Below are 19,036 nucleotides of genomic sequence, written 5' to 3'. Positions count from 1 at the left end.
AAAACTCCAAATGAAAGCATGAAACCCTTGTAACTTTTTTCAGGGTCATTTTTCATCCCAAACTTAGTGGAAAAGAAAAGGGGCAGGAAGATACCATTCACCAGAGTATGGATCTATGGCAAACTGCTGCTGTTTGAATTTTGAAATCTATTTCTTCTCTGCAGGATGCAGGTAAAACAAATGCGTACTCCGAACAAGGTCGCATCGAAGGAGGATTGTATAGGGTAAGGTGAGAAACAGACATAAAAGAGAGCACACTCCTTTACTGCCACGGGATGTGCACGTGGGGCAAAATTCTCCTCTCTGGTCTGCACTGCAGATGGGTCTTTGCACATTGAGCATTCCCTCTGCTAGTGGATTTTTCACTGAAATGAATAGAAGTGATAGTGCACTGAAGTGACCTGCCGTGTGAATCACTGTTTGGTGCTTAGACTCAGAAAGGTGGCAGGTTGGCGTATGTCTCTGTCATACTCCTTCAGTAAATCACTGTATAGAACCAAAAGCTTTCTAGTAGCCAGCACTGCCCATACAATGTGATATCTGGAAAACAATCCATGGACTTCCCATTCTGTGCTATGCCTGATTACCACCAAGAAAGATAATGGCAACATATTTTGGAATCAGTTTTGTTGATGGTGCACATGGCAAACTAGGCTGGACCTCACTCTTCCAAAACTGTTGGTTTTTCAGGCACTAACAGCAGCAAGAACTTACTTGTGACAGTAAACTATGTGTAAGAGTACTGTTGCCCCCTTACTAACGTTCAGTGGGGGTGTTTTGGTTGGCTAGCTCCCAGTACTAAAAAGGGGAAAGGGTCGATGGGGAATTAGGACCCTGAGACTGACAGCTCCCAGGAACAATGGGGAGAGGCCAATGCTCCAGGTCAGCCTGAATGACAGGGCGGGCAGGCTAATCAGGGAGTCAGGAGGCCAGGGAAGTCTCGTCTTCCGTGTGAGCTGGATTTGCCTGGGTCAGACAGAGTGGGGCTGAGCTAAGGAAAAAGCAGGGGCCCAAGCTGAGCTGGGGAGCAGAGCTGTGCCAGATCCAGAGAGAGCAGACCCTGTCCTGGGAGCAGAGCTTCAGCCCCAAAGCCAGAGGCACAGCCCAGAGAGAGCAGACTTGCCCTGGGAAGAAAGCTGCAGCAACCAGAGCCAGAAGGGCCAGAAAAGCAGCCCATGAAGCAGGTCAGTGCTGGGAGCAGAGTCACAGAAGCAGCCTGCAGAGCAGACCTGTCCTGGGAGCAGAGCTGCAGCAACCAGAGCCAGAGGGGCCAGAGAAGCAGCCCAGGGAGCTGGAGGCAGAGCAGCAGCAGCAGTGCAGAGACAGAGTGGTGCAGCTGGGGCTGGAGCAGTCTGGAGCTGGGTGCGGTGAGCAGCTGGGGAGAGTGAGGGGGACCCTGGGCAGCGGGCCCAGCACAGGGAGACGCCTCAGCCAAGAGACTCTGCAGGCCAGGCTTGGATCGTAACCCTGACAGGGCGGGGGCGACACTGGGAAGAAGGATCCTACCACTTAGAGCCTGAGAGCGTGAGGCCACCACCAGAGCAAGTGTCCAACCCACAGCATCCCTGCAGCACAGCCAGGGCCTGAGAGGAAGGCCTGGGACTTACAAGGAACAGACTGTGAACTGCCCTGACATTCCAGAGACACTGTTTGTGATGTTCCCTGCCACAGAGCGGGTTGACATGTTTCCTTTAACCTTTCCCATTTTTCCTTATTCTTTTTAAAATTAATTGTTGATTAAATAACTTGCATTTGCTTTAACTTGTATGTCATGGTCAGTGGGTCAGAGAAGTGTCCAGTGCAGAGAGAGTACCCCAGAGTAGGGACACCCTAGCCCCTGTCCTAGGTGACCACAGCAGGGTTGAGGTTTCGAACTCCTCAGGAATCCTGGGTCCAGCCCTGTTGGGGTACAAGGACTCTGCCAGACAGGAGAGTGGAAGGGGAGTCCTCAAGGGCAGGGAGGCCACTGGGTAAAGAAAGTGGGAGCGAGGACTCAGATCCTTTCGCTAGCCCACTTCACTGGGGTAGTGCAGAAGCCAGGAAAGTTCCACACAAGAGCGGGACTATTCCCCCGCTTACATATGCAACTGTAGACTAGAAACACAGGACAGCAGGTATGAGCAGCATCAAGAAGCAGATTAGCATGCTTTTATTTCTGTTCAAGGATTGCACGGCTTGTAGGCAAACCTCTGTCTGTGCAAAGCTTTACTGAACCACTTCCCAGGGATTGAGGAATGGAACAGTGGTGGCGCTGATGCACCATGGCAGGGTGAATGGGAATTCTCGTTCATCTGAATGTTGGAGGGAGCTTATTGCAGTGAATGCAACTGTAAATTGGTATCCTCACTGTAATTTGAAAAAATCACTAATATGCTTGTGTTTTCTCTTGCAAAGTTCAGGAAGCTGGGAGAAGCTTCTCCAGCTGTTTTGGTGCTTGACACCAACCTTATGCCACAATCAAGCACACAAAGTTAGTGGCTTAAGCATAGTAAAAATATTAACTGTTTTACCAGTGCTACATTGTTTTACTATTTTTTTAAGTCTTTTGGAGAGACTTGTTTTCCTGTTTTTTTTTTGTTTATAATTGGAGTTTTTAATTTGATTAGTTAAGTTGTATCGATTTAAAACAGAGGTTCAGACCATTATTTATCGTATATTCCAGCAGTGCTGAGAGTAACCGAGTGACACGTTAGCTGGTCACAGGTCTAAACAGGACTGGGGCAAAGAGGGGATCTGCAGAGATACAGCCAAAGTGGGGAGAAAAGGAAGTTGATACATACAAATCTGTGCACTGACCACACCCAGCTAAACTCTGTGTATACATAGACCCTGGGCATGCTTTTGTTAGGCCTAATTTAAAACCTGCATTTGTACACCCTTAGGGCTCCTGGAAATCACAGAAAGGTAGGAAGGGACCTCCAGCTCCTATAGACCATCAACCTGTAGATACAGAAAAGCATTTGCCTACAGGCTCAATTGTATCCGCACAACTGCACCATTGAAAATGTGCCCCTAAATTGAGCACTATCTTGCAGTATTCCTGCCCAGGAAATGCAGGCCAAGGTGAGGAACTGGTTGAGCACCTGAGGGGTCCTGTTTGCTTCTAAACACTTATGTGTTTGTCATCCTTTATGGAAAGGAGAGTTGAAACTTGGTTCTTAACTCCTCTATCTTTACTACCCTTCCCTGACTACTGGCATCCCTGCCATGACCTCATGAAATCTACCAAAAGTTACCATGATAATCCCACAACAAGAATTAGTTTTTCTCAGAAACAAACGTAACTACCAATCAAAATTCTTAATTCTGTATCTAAACCAACACTGCAGGGGCCATACTTAGCCTTTTTCATCAGGAGTTTTTCAGAGTCTGGATAGTGCACCAAAATTTCATTGAGGGTCTTCTTGTCTAGAATAAAGAGATTGGCAAATCCATGTGCCACCACGTTAGCGGTCCGCCGATTTCCTCCACTTGCCGCTAGTAAGCTGCAATGGAAACAATACCAGAAAGTAGGGTTAGAACTTGCATATGTTATGCGTCTCTTTCCAGGTGTTTGGCGTTTTCTTCATTTAATCCAGCGATCAAAAAGTTCACATTTACCCCACAGTTACCTGTTATCTGAGGTACTTCAATGCTTCTCTGTACTTAACACTAAAACTATACTGAACCTAATTTAATCTTTCTTTGATGATTCAGAAGGCACTTCAGGATCTTGCAGCGCCCCAGGGTCATTATCAACATCAATTATCATTGTAGATGTAGAAGGTGTAGGACATTGGGCTGAATTTGTAATGACCCTATGACACACCCTAAAACAGGGGCAAACTTTTTGGCCTGAGGGGTTTTTGGGTTTCGGAAATTGTATGGAGGGCAGTTAGGGGAGGCTGTGCCTCCCCAAACAGCCAGGCGTGGCCCGGCTCCCGCGCCCAATCTTCTCCCCACCCCCCACTTCTCGCCCCCGATGTCCCCTCCAGGATTCCTGCCCCATCCAACCCCCCCTGACCGCCTCCAGAACCCCCGCCCCTGACTGCCCCCCGCCACCCCATCCAACCCCTCCTCTCCTGCCTGCCCCCCCCAGGACCCCAGCCCCATCCAACCACCCCTTCTCCCTGTCCACTGACTGCCTCCAAAACCCCTGCCCTTGACTGCCCCTGCTGCCCCATCCAACCCCCCCTGTCCTTCCTGACTGCCCCCTGGGACCCCTGCCCCATCCAATCCCCCTGTTCCCCGCCCTCTGACCGCCCTGACCCCATCCACACTCCTGCCCCCTGACCACCACCTTGAACTCCCCTGCCCTCTATTCAACCCCTTCTGCTCCCTGGCCCCTTACCGCGCTGCCTGGAGCACTGGTGCTGGCGGTGCTACAGCCACGCCACCCGGCTGGAGCCAGCACCCCACCGCAGAGCACCGGGCCGGCGGCGCAGTGAGCTGAGGCTGCGGGGGAAGGGGAGGGGCTGGGGGCGAGCCTCCCGGGCCAGGAGCTCAGGGCCCGGGCAGGAGGGGCCTGCGGGCCAGATTCGGCCCCTGGGCTGTAGTTTGCCCACCTCTGCCCTAGAAGGTGCTTTTTTGAATTAGATCCCTGATATCAGCTGGCTTACTTGTCTTCTGCCTCTTTTGCATAAAAGTAGAGTGCAGAATGTGCAATTGCATAACCTCCTGGGCCGTACACTAGTCCCGATTACTAGACTGAAGATTTGTATTGGAAGATATCAGAAATGCCGGTTAATAGAGCTTTCTGGTTGATAAAGTGGCGGATAACACCGCTTTTACTGTACTAGAAATGTAAGAAATCTTGCTGGATAGAAAAATGCCTCTCAGATGAGCCTTACTTCAAGGTTGTCACTAATTTAAGTCTAAAAGTTCCCTATGTTCTACATAAATTTGGCATTCCCTCACTATTCTGGTTGGAAACTATTGACATCAGAAATAATGAAGCATGGCCCTGACATAGAAAAAATTATTTGCTCCAAATGAATGACTCCTGCAGCATTACTCCTGAATCACTGTTTTGTGACCCTGATTGTGAGTCTGTCACACATTGCATCCCACACCTGGATCCTGGCAAGTTGAGTGGTATGGATATAGAAGGTCTCTTTGCCTGACAGCTTGTAAATTGCCTGCCTGAAGGTGAGGGGAGTTTGTTTTGAAAGTGATGAAAGAGATTAGCTTCACAAACAGCAGTCTGCCATGAGGAGTAGGGTACGCAAGTAAAAGTTTAGACACCTGTACAAATACAAATCTGAGCTGTTGGTCTTGGATTCAACAGACTTCACTTCACTGTCCCACCCGTGGCAACAATCTAAGTAAGCGACATAACACAGTGTATTCCATGTCTTGATATGAATGCTGAAAATCTCCTTTCTATAATTAGTATGAAAGGGTACATCTGCACTAGACTTTTGTACCTCCATTGATTGTCAGTTAACCCAGTTACTTAAAACGTTTTATAAAGGCTAGGTGAACGCTCCCTACACGTTTGTCCAAGGCCACTACCATTTGTTGGGTTTTTTTTGGTTTTGTTTTTTTAAATCCTAGGCAAAGAACACATGTTTGTAGCCTGGATCAAACTCTGTTTACTCGTTTGTGGGCAATTGGAGACTTTGGTTGAAATCCCGGTCCTATTGAAGTCAATGTGAGTTTTGCCATTGATCTCAATGGAGCCAGGAGTTCATCCTTGGAGTATACAGCTAGGAAGGAGTAAAACGTGTGTTCATTGTTCTAGGCTAACAGTGAGACTGGATCAACCTTGGCTGACAGGGCATAGTCTTGACACACAAAATCTGTACATTTTTAAAATCCTGACACCCAAAACTCTGATGCCTGACTGCATGAGGAACTCAAAATGCTCTGATTTTATTTTACTAAAACAGTGCCCTGATGATGGCTCATAAGGGTACGTATATGCTGCAGGAAAACCCCTCTGCGTCAAGTCTCAGAAACCAGGTCAATTGACTGAGGTTTGCAGGGCTCGGGCTGCAGGGCTAAAAATGAGTGTTGATGTTTGGGCTCAGGCTGGGGCCCAGGCTCTGAGACCCACTCCCCCTCGTGGGGTTTCAGAGCCCGGGCTCCAGCCTGAGCCCAAACATCGACACTGCTCTTTTTAGGCCCGTGAGTCAAAGTCAGCTGAGCCAGGTTACCTGTTGCTGTGCTGCAGGTCTTTTATTGTAGCATAGATGTACCCTAAATGTTGTGAAAGCTGGGGTGATGGGATGCACAGTGATAACTCTGCGAGCAGATGAAAGATCACACCTGGCACTGGAAAGCGAAAGGTTTAACAATAAGGAAAGGAGATCTTTGCGAGTGCCCCTTCTTGGCCACCCACTAAGACTGCTGTGAGTGGAGTCCAAGTCTGTGCTCTGCTTCCCTTGGGATGCCCTAAGCTTCTGGAGCCTGAATGGAGCCATTGCCCCAATCTCGGGGCCCCTAGGCACACACTCAGAGTACAAACCTTCTACCTGGCACTCCCCTCTGAGTGCTGAAACTCTCAGTGGGGTGCTGACCCTTCAGGCTCCCTGGTACTTTAGCACACACCGCTCCCAGCATACCACACAAGAGTTTAACTCTCTCAGGGGCAATATGGTATTTGTGGATGCTTAACACATACTGGTAGACTGGCTTTGCACCGACTGTAGCACCATTTCTCTTTACTTAACAGATAAAGTACATAGAGTACAGACAATGTAGAAAACAATTGGAGGCCTTGTCTACGCTACTGCAGTAAATCGACCTACATTATGCTACTCCAGCTACGTGAATAATGTAACTGGAGTCGACGTAGCTTAGGTCAACTTACCGCAGTATCTACACTGCTGCGTCGACAGGAGACACTTCACCAGACCCGCTAAATCGACTCCCGCTAAATCGATCACAGCAGCGTCGATCTCTGGTAAGTGTAGACATGGCCTTAAAGAGGTAAGACTGGAAGGGACCTCTAGAAGTCATGAAGTCCAGCTCCTTGCACTGAGGCAGGACCATGTAAATCTAAACCACTCCTGACAGGTGTTTGTGCAACCTGTTCTTAAAAACCTCCAATGATGGGGAGCCACCACCTCACTTGCAAGCCTATTCCAGAGCTTAACTACCCTTGTAGTTAGAAAGTTTCTCCTAATATCTAACCTAAACCTCTCTTGCTGCAGATTAACCCCCTTACTTCTTGTTTGCCTTCAGTGGGCCTGGAGAACAATTGATCACCATCCTCTTTATAACAGCCCTTAACATATCTGAAGATCTCCCCCTCAATCTTCTTTTCCCAACTAAACATTCCCAGTTCTTTTCACCTTTCCTCAGGTTTACGAAACCTTCTAAATCTTTTTTTTCCCCCTCTCCTCTGGACTCTGCAATTTATTCACATATTTCCTAAAGAGTGATGCCCAGAATTGGACATAGTGCTCAGTTGAGGCCTCGCCAGGGCTTAGTAGAGCGAGACCAGTACCTCCCATGACATACAGACAATACTCCTGTTTATACAACCCAGAATATTAGCCCCCCCTCTCTTTTTTTGCAACTGAATCACATTTTTGACTCGTTGGATTTGTGATCCACTATAAACCCAGACCCTTTTCAGCAGTACTACCACCTAGCCAGTTATTCCTCATTTTGTAGTTGTGCATTTGATTTTTCCAGTGTAAGTGTGGTACTTTACATTTGTCTTGTTGATTTCAGATCAATTCTGTAATTTGTCAATGTCATTTTGAATTCTAAACCTGTCCTCCAAAGTGCTTGCAACCCCTCCCAGCTTGGTGTCATCTGCAAATTCTATAAGCATCCTCTCCACTACTTTTTCCCAAGTTATTAATGGAAAAATTGAATAGTACTGGACTCAGGACTGACCCTTGTGGGATTCCCACTAGATACGTCTCTCCCCACCCCACAGTTTGACAACGACCCTTAGATAACTGCTCTAGAACTACAGATTTTTAACCAGTTGTGCACCCATCTTATAGTAATTTCACCTAGATCACATTTCCTTAATTTGCTTATGAGGATGTCGTGGGACTATGTCAAAAGCCTTACTAAAATCAAGATAAATCACATCTGCTGCTCTGTTCCAATCCAATAAGCCAATGACCCTCAGTCAAAGATGTCAGTACATATCCTAAACATAGTGCCCCACACTAGCTCACCCTTCTCTTGGGAGTCCTTGGAGGATCATCTGTGTTCTGTCAGGTAGGCAGAATCGTTCCCTTGCTTGCCTTTTCTGTTCCTGTGGCAGCTTCCTTCATCGTAATGCGGTATAAAATGGCTCTCTCCTCCAGTTCTCAACATGAGTCTCTTTACTGACTGCTGCTATGGTCATCTGCTTCTTCTATTCTGCCCTTTGGTAAATTTCCACTCCCAGACCCGCCTCCCTTCAGCCAGAGGAGGAAGTTTCTTCTCCCAGCTCGAGCAAACCCATTGTCCCAAGATATTTTACTCTGAATAGACAATTGTTGAGTACTGATCACATACCATTGTGTCCATCCTGGCAGAGATGTGACACAACTATGCTAACTCATGGTGCAGTCACATACATTCAGAGTAATTTTGTGGTACAATTTAAAAAAAATCCACTATTCAGAAGTGGTACAGACAGCACCCCAAATCATCACAGATGGATAGGGAGGGTAAGGACCTTTGAAAGAGCAAAGAAACAGTAAAAAAAATTATTTGCTCCTTAGCTGAGTTGCTTGCAACAACCCTCCCTCTCTATACCACAGAAAAATAATGAAAACATTTAAATAAACAAAAATGCCCAGCTTGTATATAGTGCTTGTGAGCAGTAGATCTCAGTGCTTTACATTAAATTAGAGGCAAAGTAACTAAAACTGCAACAGCTCATTGAGGAGATGCAGCTTTAGTGCCAGTTTCAATCTCCCAGCTCTGCTAGTGGTAGAGAGGTTGCAGGAGGTGAGGTGACTTGTGTCAAGGTCACATGGTCAACCAGTATCTGACTTCAAATTAGAATCTAGTACTTCCCAGCTTTTTCCTCCAGTGGTTCTGTATGAGGCCTCAGATAGATATCCATTTGTAGTTAGTATATACATGTTTATCAAAAACATTTCCAGGGCAGCTCTGAGTTTTGATATCGCTGTTCTGTGAACAGCGCCGACTCGGCTGGAACCATCATTCTGACACTTCCCAAGCAGGAGGCTCTGTAATGACGCAAACTAGGGTTGAAGAATCAGCTTTCCCATTAGCCAGACCCAGATGTGCAGTGAGTTTTATAAATAAGTATATATGGCTTGGTTAGGCAGTCCTTGCTCAGACAAATTCAGCTTTGCTTAGGGATGGGAGCACAGAGGGCATGACAGGGCCCCTTTTGGCCAGCGGATCAAGAGTTATCATAGAGTTGGGTTATCTGAGCTTTTTTAAATGATGCAACTTGCCTTACAACAGCTTTAGATGTTCTAATTTCCAGTGCTCCCTAATGGGGAACCTTATCTTTTCTGCCTTACTTTCCTTACGAAGAAAATCTTCTCTGCCACAGTAATCACCCCAAAATGCTGTAATATCATTCATGTGAGATGTTGCATTTGGGACACGTAGCAATTTTTATAAGGGTTTAGAAGCATCAAATTGCCATCGTTGTGCCTCCCCGTTTCTCAATTTGCCTCTTATAGTTGACAATCATACAGTGTTACCCTTCCTTGGGATAAGATATCAGATTGATTCTGAAACTGCTGTTGTGTTGCCCAGCAGCATAGTTGCACTCTAGCACAAGTGCACATAGAGTGACAGAGGGGCCCAAGAAAGGCCTAGTTCTCAACATTGAGCAGGAAGTCCGCCAGCACCCTGCATGCTGAAGCTGATTGAAAAACAGAATTTCCATCTGTCAAGGTTCCTTCCCCACTCTGAACTCTAGGGTACAGATGTGGGGACCTGCATGAAAACCTCCTAAGCTTATTTTTAACCAGCTTAGGTTAAAACTTCCCCAAGGAACAAACTATTTTACCTTTTGCCCTTGGACTTTCGCTACCACCACCAAACGTCTAACCGGTATTATTAGGAAAGAGTCCGTTTGGAAACATCTTTCCCCCCAAAATTCTCCCAAACGTTACACCCCCCTTTCCTGGGGAAGGCTTGATAAAAATCCTCACCAATTTGCACAGGTGACCACAGACCCAAACCCTTGGATCTTAACAACAATGAAAAAGCATTCAGTTTCTTAAAAGAAGAATTTTAATAGAAGAAAAACTAAAAAGAATCACCTCTGTAAAATCAGGATGGTAAATACCTTACAGGGTAATTAGATTCAAAACATAGAGAATCCCTGTAGGCAAAACCTTAAGTTACAAAAAGACACACAAACAGGAATATCCATTCCATTCAGCACAGCTTATTTTTCTCAGCCATTTAAAGAAATCAGAATCTAACGCATATCTAGCTAGAGTACTTACTAAATTCTAAGACTCCATTCCTGTTCTGTCCCTGGCAAAAGCATCACACAGACAGAGAGAGAGGCTTTGTTTCTCCTTCTCCCCAGCTTTTGAAAGTATCTTGTCTCCTTATTGGTCATTTTGGTCAGGTGCCAGCAAGGTTATCCTAGCTTCTTAACCCTTTACTGGTGAAAAGAAAAGGAGTACTAGTGGCACCTTATAGACTGGTGAAAGGGTTTTTCCTCTGGCCAGGAGGGATTTTAAAGGTATTTACCCTTCCCTTTATAATTATGACACCATCCCATGAGATGTGCCAAGATTTGAGATAGTCCTAAATTTAGTCAACAAGTCAATCTCAGAATTTGTGGTGAAATGAAATTTCATTCTGCCCATATCAAAACATTTTGTTAAGGTTGAAATGTTTGGGGTTTTATGTTATAAATAATATAAAAGCCAAAACAATAAAGGTAAAATGAAACATTTAGATATTTTTTCATTGAAAATTTCAATAAAATTGATCTATTCCTAGAACACTTTTTGATTTTGTTAAAGCAGCATTTTCTGATGGAAAACTGTTCCACTGGACAGTTTTTTGATTAACTCTGCTGCCCATCCCCTCCCTTACTGATATGCACAGGATAAGAAATGGAGAGAGCGTAGGCAGTAAATGGGTGTGTGAGCTGATGTAGCTTAATGCATGATCTTCCTTGTGATAAGGAGGTCCTTAGCTATGCTCTCCCTTCTTGGAATAACCCCTGCTACTCGGACGGAGTAACTGGATGACTGTGCAACAAGACTCCCATTATTGCAGGATCACGTTTGCCTGGACTCCTGGATTTGCTTCTGCTATTGTTCTGTACAGGCTAAATCCTGCAATGATTAGACTATCATTAGATTAGATTACTTTTTATATTGCATCACAGTTTTCATTTACATTTAAATACATTATTCCTAGTTTCTATTTAAAAGCAGAGAAAGGTCTAGGATTTATTGGAATCATTTTGTCTCATTATTTCACCTATCCTACAAATATGTGTCTACTTATTTCTATGCTACTCCTCTCCCATTGAAGTAATCTGTAAGGCCACTACTACCTTCTCTAAATCCCACATCAATTGATTTTTCTGGTGACACCTATGAGAAAGTAGTGTTGAAAGTACGCAACTCTGAGGAATCTTGAGTTCGGTTTTGGTGTTGTATTTTGATGATATATCAAAGCTGCATACTTTCAACACTACTTTATAGAGCAGAATGCTGGGGAATTAGAAAGTCTGACATGTCCAAACTGTCTTCATTCCATACAACCAGCCTCAGAAAAATCCTCCATATCTTTTGGCGCAGAACAATCTCAAACCAAGATCTATTGACACAGTGCAGCCAAGAGGATCTGAGCATCATCATTGCCAGGAAGTGTTGGAGATGTATCGGTCATGTGCTTCAGATGGAAACTGATTCCATCACCAGAGTAGCAATAAGATGAACACCTGAAGGCAAGCAAAAATGAGGCTGCCCGAAAACAACATGGTGAAGAGCTGTGGAAGCCACGCTGAAAAACCTGGGGCACAGCTGGGGAACCATTAAAAGACTTGCCAGAAACAGACAGGAGTGGAGGAGCTTTGTCACTGCCTAAATGCCAGAGGCGTAATAGGAACATGATGATTGATGATGACCTATGAGAAATTACCCATCTAATATCAGCGAGGTACAGGGCAGTTAAGGATACTGATATATAGTTTAAAAAATCATTGTATATTTGTTTGTCTTCCCCACACTTTTTAGACTGGAAGTACTTTGGCGAAGGGTCTGTCTTCCTATGTAGGGAAAGTACGTAGCACATTGTGGATTTTAACACCATTATCATGAAGGGGGAAATTTTCGGAGACAAAGGACAATTATGCACCCAACTCCTCTTGAAAGTTAATGGGTGCCTATTTCCCATTTATACCTCTGAAAATTTCTGCTAGCCACCCACAAAAGTTATATTGCCATTGTAGTGAAACATTAAATTGAAGACAGCTTCCAGTCTCTGTCCCTAGTTTTTTTACAAATAAAACAGGCCGTAAAAGGACCAATTTGAACACGAGACTTAAATTGGACTCTATGGTACAGTTCAGCAAAAACATGGACACATTTTAAAAGTTTCTAGAGTCTCAAAATGAACCGGAATGTTTGGTTTCCTTCAGTAACTATTTTTTCTTCCCAGTGAGAGATTTTTTTTAATGATAATTTGTATGCAATTTGAATAAAAATATGATTAAACAGTGGGTATATTTTATACCATTCTATTAAACAAGTTAACGAGACAGGGAAGGGTTGATATGTTTCTGCAAACAAGTCCTGAGGCAGAGATCACAAAGTGAGCAAGGCACTCTGATACCATGGTGACTAGTGTGTTGTGAATAGCCAGACAAATAGGTAAACACAATTGCTATGCAATAACAGCATTTCATTTGATCAGCTCCATTAAGGAAGGTATTTTATTTTTCCTGCTGTAAAGCACTCAAAGCACCTTGACAGAGGGCCACTGTATAAACCCATTATTTCGAACATGCTGCCACACAGGTGATAATGATTCCCCAGTGATGTGCTGAGTGGTTCAGCTGTTTGCTTTCCTCCAAATTTAGGAACATCTGCCAGCTGCTGAGTATTTCCTCCTTCTCAGGCCCACCCACTGCCTGCTGTTTAAGTCCAGAGTACCGCATGCCTGTATTCGTATTTCTCTAAGGATCGTATGCTGTCTCCAGGAGTGGGGATTTCATCTACCATAAATGATCATTTCAGGAAGAGTAAATACTTGCTGGGAAAATGACCTTGGTCATTGTGTGTGCCTCAAGTGGAAACATCCAGTTGCTTGAGACATCTTTATTGATTCAAAAGTTGGAAAAGCGCCCCAAGTTAGTAGACAAATTTAACTGGCCAAATACTTCCCTGGTGTAACTCCACTCTGTTACAGCAGGACTACATAGGTCTAGAGATTTCCTTAACTCTTAATTATTTCTTGTATAGGAATGAATCAGTGTTCATCTGGTGTCTAATTGGCTAATCCAAAAGCTGGTGGCATGTGAGTGAACATGTTATTGCTCTATGACATTTTAGATTTTTCCAGCTGAAGAAAATTTAAGCAGTAGAAGCAAGAGTGATGTCCATTCCTGAACACATTTTTCTAGACTTGGGATATGTCTACACTATGAAATTAGGTTGATTTTATAAATGTCAATTTTTAGAAATTGATTTTATACAGTCGATTGTGTATGTCCCCACTAAGCGCATTAAGTCGGCAGAATACGTCCTCACTACCGTGGCTAGCATCGACTTTCGGAGCGTTGCACTGTGGGTAGCTATCCCACAGTTCCTGCAGTCTCCGCTGCCCATTGGAATTCTGGGTTAAGCTCCAGTGCCTGATGGGGCAAAAACATTGTCGCGGGTGGTTTTGGGTACATGTCATCAGTCGCCTCTCCCTCCGTGAAAGCAACGGCAGACAATCGTTTCATGCCTTTTTTCATGGGTTACCCATGCAGACGCCATGCCACGGCAAGCACAGAGCCCGCTAAGCTCACTGTCACTGCTGCTGTTGTGGGCAAGTCTACTGTGGGGGCTGCTGTGATCCAAGTAGCCAATGCGATCATTGATGTTCTGTTATCAAGGGTAGTGACTCTGGGAAATGTGTGCACCTTTTTAGATTTTAAGTGCATCATATTCCTGTCCTTTGTCGCTGGTGAAGAAGTCTTGCAGCCATACATTCCAGTCCAGTCAGTGCTGTAACACCCTATAGCACTTCTGTGGTTGACACATGTAACAGCTCCAGGGCTCTTGCTCTTTTGCCTTGGCCAAGGTACCTTGTCCTATCAGGACCTCCAAGCATTTGACACAGAAGCACCTACAGCAGCTGGCATTGCTACACAGCAGCAGCTCCTTGCCTTCGCAGCAGACAGTGCAGTAGGACTGGTACCCATCTTCGTTGTACATGTAGAAGAGCTCCAGGAATCGATCCCTGCAAGTCTGGCAAAGGCCCCCCTCAAACAGCGGGTGGAATGTGGCTAGGTTTTTTCTCCCGCACAATAAACAACTGTCTTCAAGGCTCCTGTTGTTGTTTGTGACTTCGGAAACCATTTGCTCTCTGCTCTGGTCCTCCTCCACCCGCTCCTTGCTGTTGTTGCAGAAGTTAGCTTTTAGCCGCTTGGCCAGGGGTTCTGAGAACATCTTCCCTGCCCGGCTCCTAGCAATCTCCAGGGCATGGTGTATGGCTCATTGATAGGAGACCAGCTTATTAAACGTGTAGTGGTTGAAATGCTGCCTAAAAGCCATCAGATCCACCAGCTTGTCTGCTGAAACCTTGGAGAACTTCCCATCCCTGAATCGTTGCACGCAGCGCATTCCGGAGATTGCCTGATGTTGGGACATGACTCTGTAAGAGACTATGATTGCAGGCCACCAGGAGAAGCCCTTGATCTTCCCCCACATGAGCTCCCCAATTCCAAAATCAACTATAGGCTGAGCAAGTGCAGAATGGTGGTAGAATGTGCCTTTTAAATGGACGTTTAAAAGCTTGCTGGTGCTGTTTTCTAACTAGGTCAGACCTCAGCTCAACCAACATTCCCATTGTTATTGCTGCTTGCTGTGTGCTCCATATCATCTGTGAGAGTAAGGGGGTGACATTTATGGTGGGGTGGGAGGCTGAGGCAAATCGCCTGGTGTCTGATTTTGAGCAGCCAGACAGCAGGGCGATTACAAGAGCACAGCAAGGCGCGCTGCGCATCAGAGAGGCTTTGAAAACCAGTTTCATGACTGGCCAGGCTTTGGTGTGACAGTTGTGTGTGTTCCTCCTTGATGCAAACCCGCCCGCCTTGTTGATTTTAATTTCCTGTAAGCCAACCACCCTCCCCCCTTCAAAATAAAGTAACTATTGTTTTGAAACCATTCTTTCTTTATTAATTAAAAAAAAAAGAAAGAGAGAACTGACAGGGTAGCCTGGGTGGGGTGGGGAGGAGGGAAGGACAAGGCCACATTGCTTACCGTAGCCACACTAAAAATCAAACTCTTTGAATGACAGCCTTCTGGGGTGGAGTGGCTGGGTGCCCGGAGCCTTCCCCCTCCCACCCCCCCACCCCGCATTCTTGGGCGTCTGGGTGAGGAGGCTATGGAACATGGGGAGGAGGGTAGGTGGTTATACAGTGGATGCAGCGGGGGTCTGTGCTCTTGTTGGCTTTCCTGCAGCTCCAACAGATGCTGCATCATGTCCATTTGCTCCTCCATTAGCCTCAGCATCGCGTCCTGCCTCCGCTCTTAGCGCTCACTGAATTCTTTCCTGGCCTCTGCCACGGAATGCCTCCATGCATTAAGCTGTGCCCTATCAGTGCGGGAGGACTGCATGAGCTCGGAAAACATGTCATCGCGAGTGCTTTTTTTCACCTTCTAATCTGCAATAACCTCAGGGATGGAGATGATAGGGGGAGCGTAGAAACATTCTATGATTCTGGGGGGACTGCATGGTCACCTCTGCTGCTGAGTTTGCCATGCTGACCAAACAGGAAATGAAATTCAAAAGTTCCCAGGGCTTTTCCTGTGTACCTGGCTAGTGCATCGGAGTGCTGTCCAGAACGGTCACATTGGAACAGTCTGGGATAGCTCCCGGAGGCCAATAATGTCGATTTGTGTCCACACTACCCCAAATTTGACCCAAAAAAGTTGATTTTAGTGCTACTCTCCTCGTCGGGGAGGAGTACAGAAGTCAATTTTAAGAGCCCTTTAGGTTGACGGAACGGGGTTGGTTGTGTGGACGCAGTCATTTTTAAATTGACCTAATGTGGCTAAATTCGACCTAACCCCGTAGTGTAGACCAGGCCTTTGTGTCCAGTTTTGTTTTTTTGGTTTTTTTTTTTTAGAACCCAAGTGTTTCTGAAAAATGACAACTTCCCATCTCTACATACATACATACATACATACATACATACATCTAAATTTTCAGCTTTTCTTACATGTTATATTGTCACAAAGAAGACTCAATTGAAAAAAATAGACATCTTTCTCTCAAACAGCTGGTATAGGTTTATTTTCCATTTATATAAAAAGCGCCCTGTATCTATGGGAAACTTTCAGTCAGGTGTTTGCTATTTGCAGATTTGAGCATTGGCAAGTACTGTATGCACATCATTAAATACACTGGCATGTTTCCACTACCACAAGAGATAAATTAAGTAGAGGATAAATTTAAACTTGGCACAGAGCTGTTTACCAATTTTCAAAAGCAGATTAAAGTTTCCGGCAAGGGGATTAACAATAACAGGGTGGCAGCTGGAAGAAATCAAGATTCCATTTTATCACATGCAGCAGCTCCTACATTCTGTTACTACTCTTCATGCAGACCTCAACAGGAGGTACACCCAGTCTTGGGCTTGGCCAAAGGGTAAATGTGACATAGAAGAGTTCATAGATACTTGCATTGCAATTAATTAGAAAATAGGGATATTGTACACTGGAATCTTAGAAGAATTATGCCTTCTAAAAGGACCATTCCAAAAAATATTTTTTGGTATACTTTACTGTTAAATGTACTGTTTTCTGGTATACATACTTTTAAATAAATACTGCTTATATTTTCAAACCTGAGTGCCTAGCTTCTAAATCCATGTTTAGGCTCCTAAATAGTTTTTCATTGTAGCTCTTTTCCCCTAGTAAAAAGGATAATTGATTTTCAATATCTGCTGCCTAAACATGCTGAGTGACTGCAAGCAATAAAACAAATGTGGTCACACTGAAACGTAGAAACTGGAGCTGGAGGATGTGTTAAACCAGGGATCAGCAACCTTTGGCACGTGGCCCGTCAGGGAAATCTGCTGGCGGGCCGGGCCGGTTTGTTTACCTGCAGCGTCCGCAGGTTCGGCCGATTGCGGCTCCCACTGGCCACGGTTCACCGTTCCAGGCCAACAGGGGCTGTGGGAAGCGACGAGGGCTGAGGGATGCGCTGGCTGCCGCTTCCTGAAGCTCCCATTGGCCTGGAATGGCGAACGGTGGCCAGTGGGAGCTGTGATTGGCCGAACCTGTGGATGCTGCAGGTAAGCAAACTGTCCCGGCCTGCCAGTGGATTTCCCTGATGGGCTGTGTGCCAAAGGTTGCCAATCCCTGTGTTTAAACCATCTAAACTAGGGGGGAGAATTCCCTTAGTATATTCCTAAATACTTTACCCAGTCTAGTTTGAAAATGCGATTACACATTAGTCACTGTTCCACAGGCTCAGAGATCTCATTGCTAGGGAATTTCCCCCTGATGTTGAGATTACATTTTCTTTTGTACACTTTCATCCCCTTAATAGGTATCTTCTCTTGGACTGTCCTAACCCACTGATTGTGAATGAGTTTCATATTAACAACAAGGAGTCCGGTGGCACCTTAAAGACTAACAGATTTATTTTGGCATAAGCTTTAATGGGAAAAAAAACATATTGTGGATCACACATTGTCAGCCATTTTTTGCGGGGGAATTGCCTGCTTCCAACCCCAATGTCACACTTTCCCAGTGGCAGCTAGTGTGCTTTGTTACATGAAAAAGCCAAATGGAGAAAAATACTATTAATCAGATGTAGCACTTATTGAAAGATGGCAAATTTCATAGAATTATTTGCTGGTTGATTTTTGTTGTTGTTGAGTCTTTGAGCAGCTCTATAAAACAACATTATAAACAGTTACTGGATTACCTTATCTCTCCAAATACAGCTCCTGCTCTCAGGGTAACCAGGACTTTTGTGCCATCTGGGCCTCCAAGAACTTGAACTTCTCCCTGCTTGATGATGTACATCTCTCTGCCAATCTCTCCCTGAAGCAGAAACATCACACTTTGAGTGGAATAGTCTGACAAATGCCTCTTAACAGACCCTGTTTGTCATATGCATGTTTCCCACCGTTATGGGGAATAAGACCTAGATTGTGATACCTTTACTCACAATGAGTAACACCTGACTCCACAGGCAGTCTCATTGATTTTGAAGGGACTAGTTGTGTAAGGCATTATGATCCTGGGTGTTGGATAAACCTTGCTGAAGCTGGTGGGTGTGTAACTGCTTACCCTTCAGTCTGGATAAATGTAAAACAAGGAAGCACCAGACACAGCCGTGAACGTACTGATAACGTGACTCTAAGAAAAAGCTGAGAGCATGGTTCTGGGCTTAGTGCTGGCTAGAAAGGGCTTGGAACTGTGAGCAAATAAAATGTCTCCTGCTGTTTGATTCCTACTGTGTTCAGCAAAACAGGACTTTGGGTAATATTGTTTGTAAATAAACAGGATTCATTAAGGAAATACTTGATTCCATCATCAATTTCTCCTCCTAATGGAAACAACCCATGAGATCCTTATATAACTGCTCAGGTCAAAAGTGGTAACAGCATGTGTATCACAGCCTAGTCATGAGTGGATGAAGTAGATAATTACCATGGTGTTTTAGTTAGCACTAACATGAACTAATTCTGAAAGGATCTGATCTGACTTGATATATTAACTTTAATGTATCTAAGAAGAGTCATACACTGTGCATTTAAAAGTACTTCAGCATTTTAAATGATCATTTCCATAATCTAAAAGGAAAATCAAGAATAATTAACCAATCAAAGCTTCTGCTGTCTCTTGCATATTTACCAGTGAATTTGAGCCTTTGCTAGCTGCTTAATTAGCATCCAAAATGAAGTAGATTT

The 19,036-nt window shown here is 44.9% G+C and overlaps 1 protein-coding gene across 1 annotated transcript in view; it reads right to left on the bottom strand.

Moving 5' to 3' along the window:
* Positions 1-19,036, bottom strand: part of CNGB3 (cyclic nucleotide gated channel subunit beta 3) — a 118,353-nt gene that overhangs the window by 1,804 nt on the left and 97,513 nt on the right. The window contains exons 15-16 of the mRNA XM_043539389.1: positions 18,046-18,164; positions 3,339-3,485 (exon numbers count right to left, since the gene is read on the bottom strand). Coding sequence (XP_043395324.1) covers positions 3,339-3,485; positions 18,046-18,164 — 266 coding nt within the window. The remainder of the gene's footprint in view (positions 1-3,338; positions 3,486-18,045; positions 18,165-19,036) is intronic.

This window comes from Chelonia mydas, chromosome 2 (assembly GCF_015237465.2).
Source record: "Chelonia mydas isolate rCheMyd1 chromosome 2, rCheMyd1.pri.v2, whole genome shotgun sequence".
Classification (NCBI taxonomy): domain Eukaryota; kingdom Metazoa; phylum Chordata; order Testudines; family Cheloniidae; genus Chelonia; species Chelonia mydas.
This window is presented reverse-complemented; position numbering and strand designations above follow the sequence as displayed.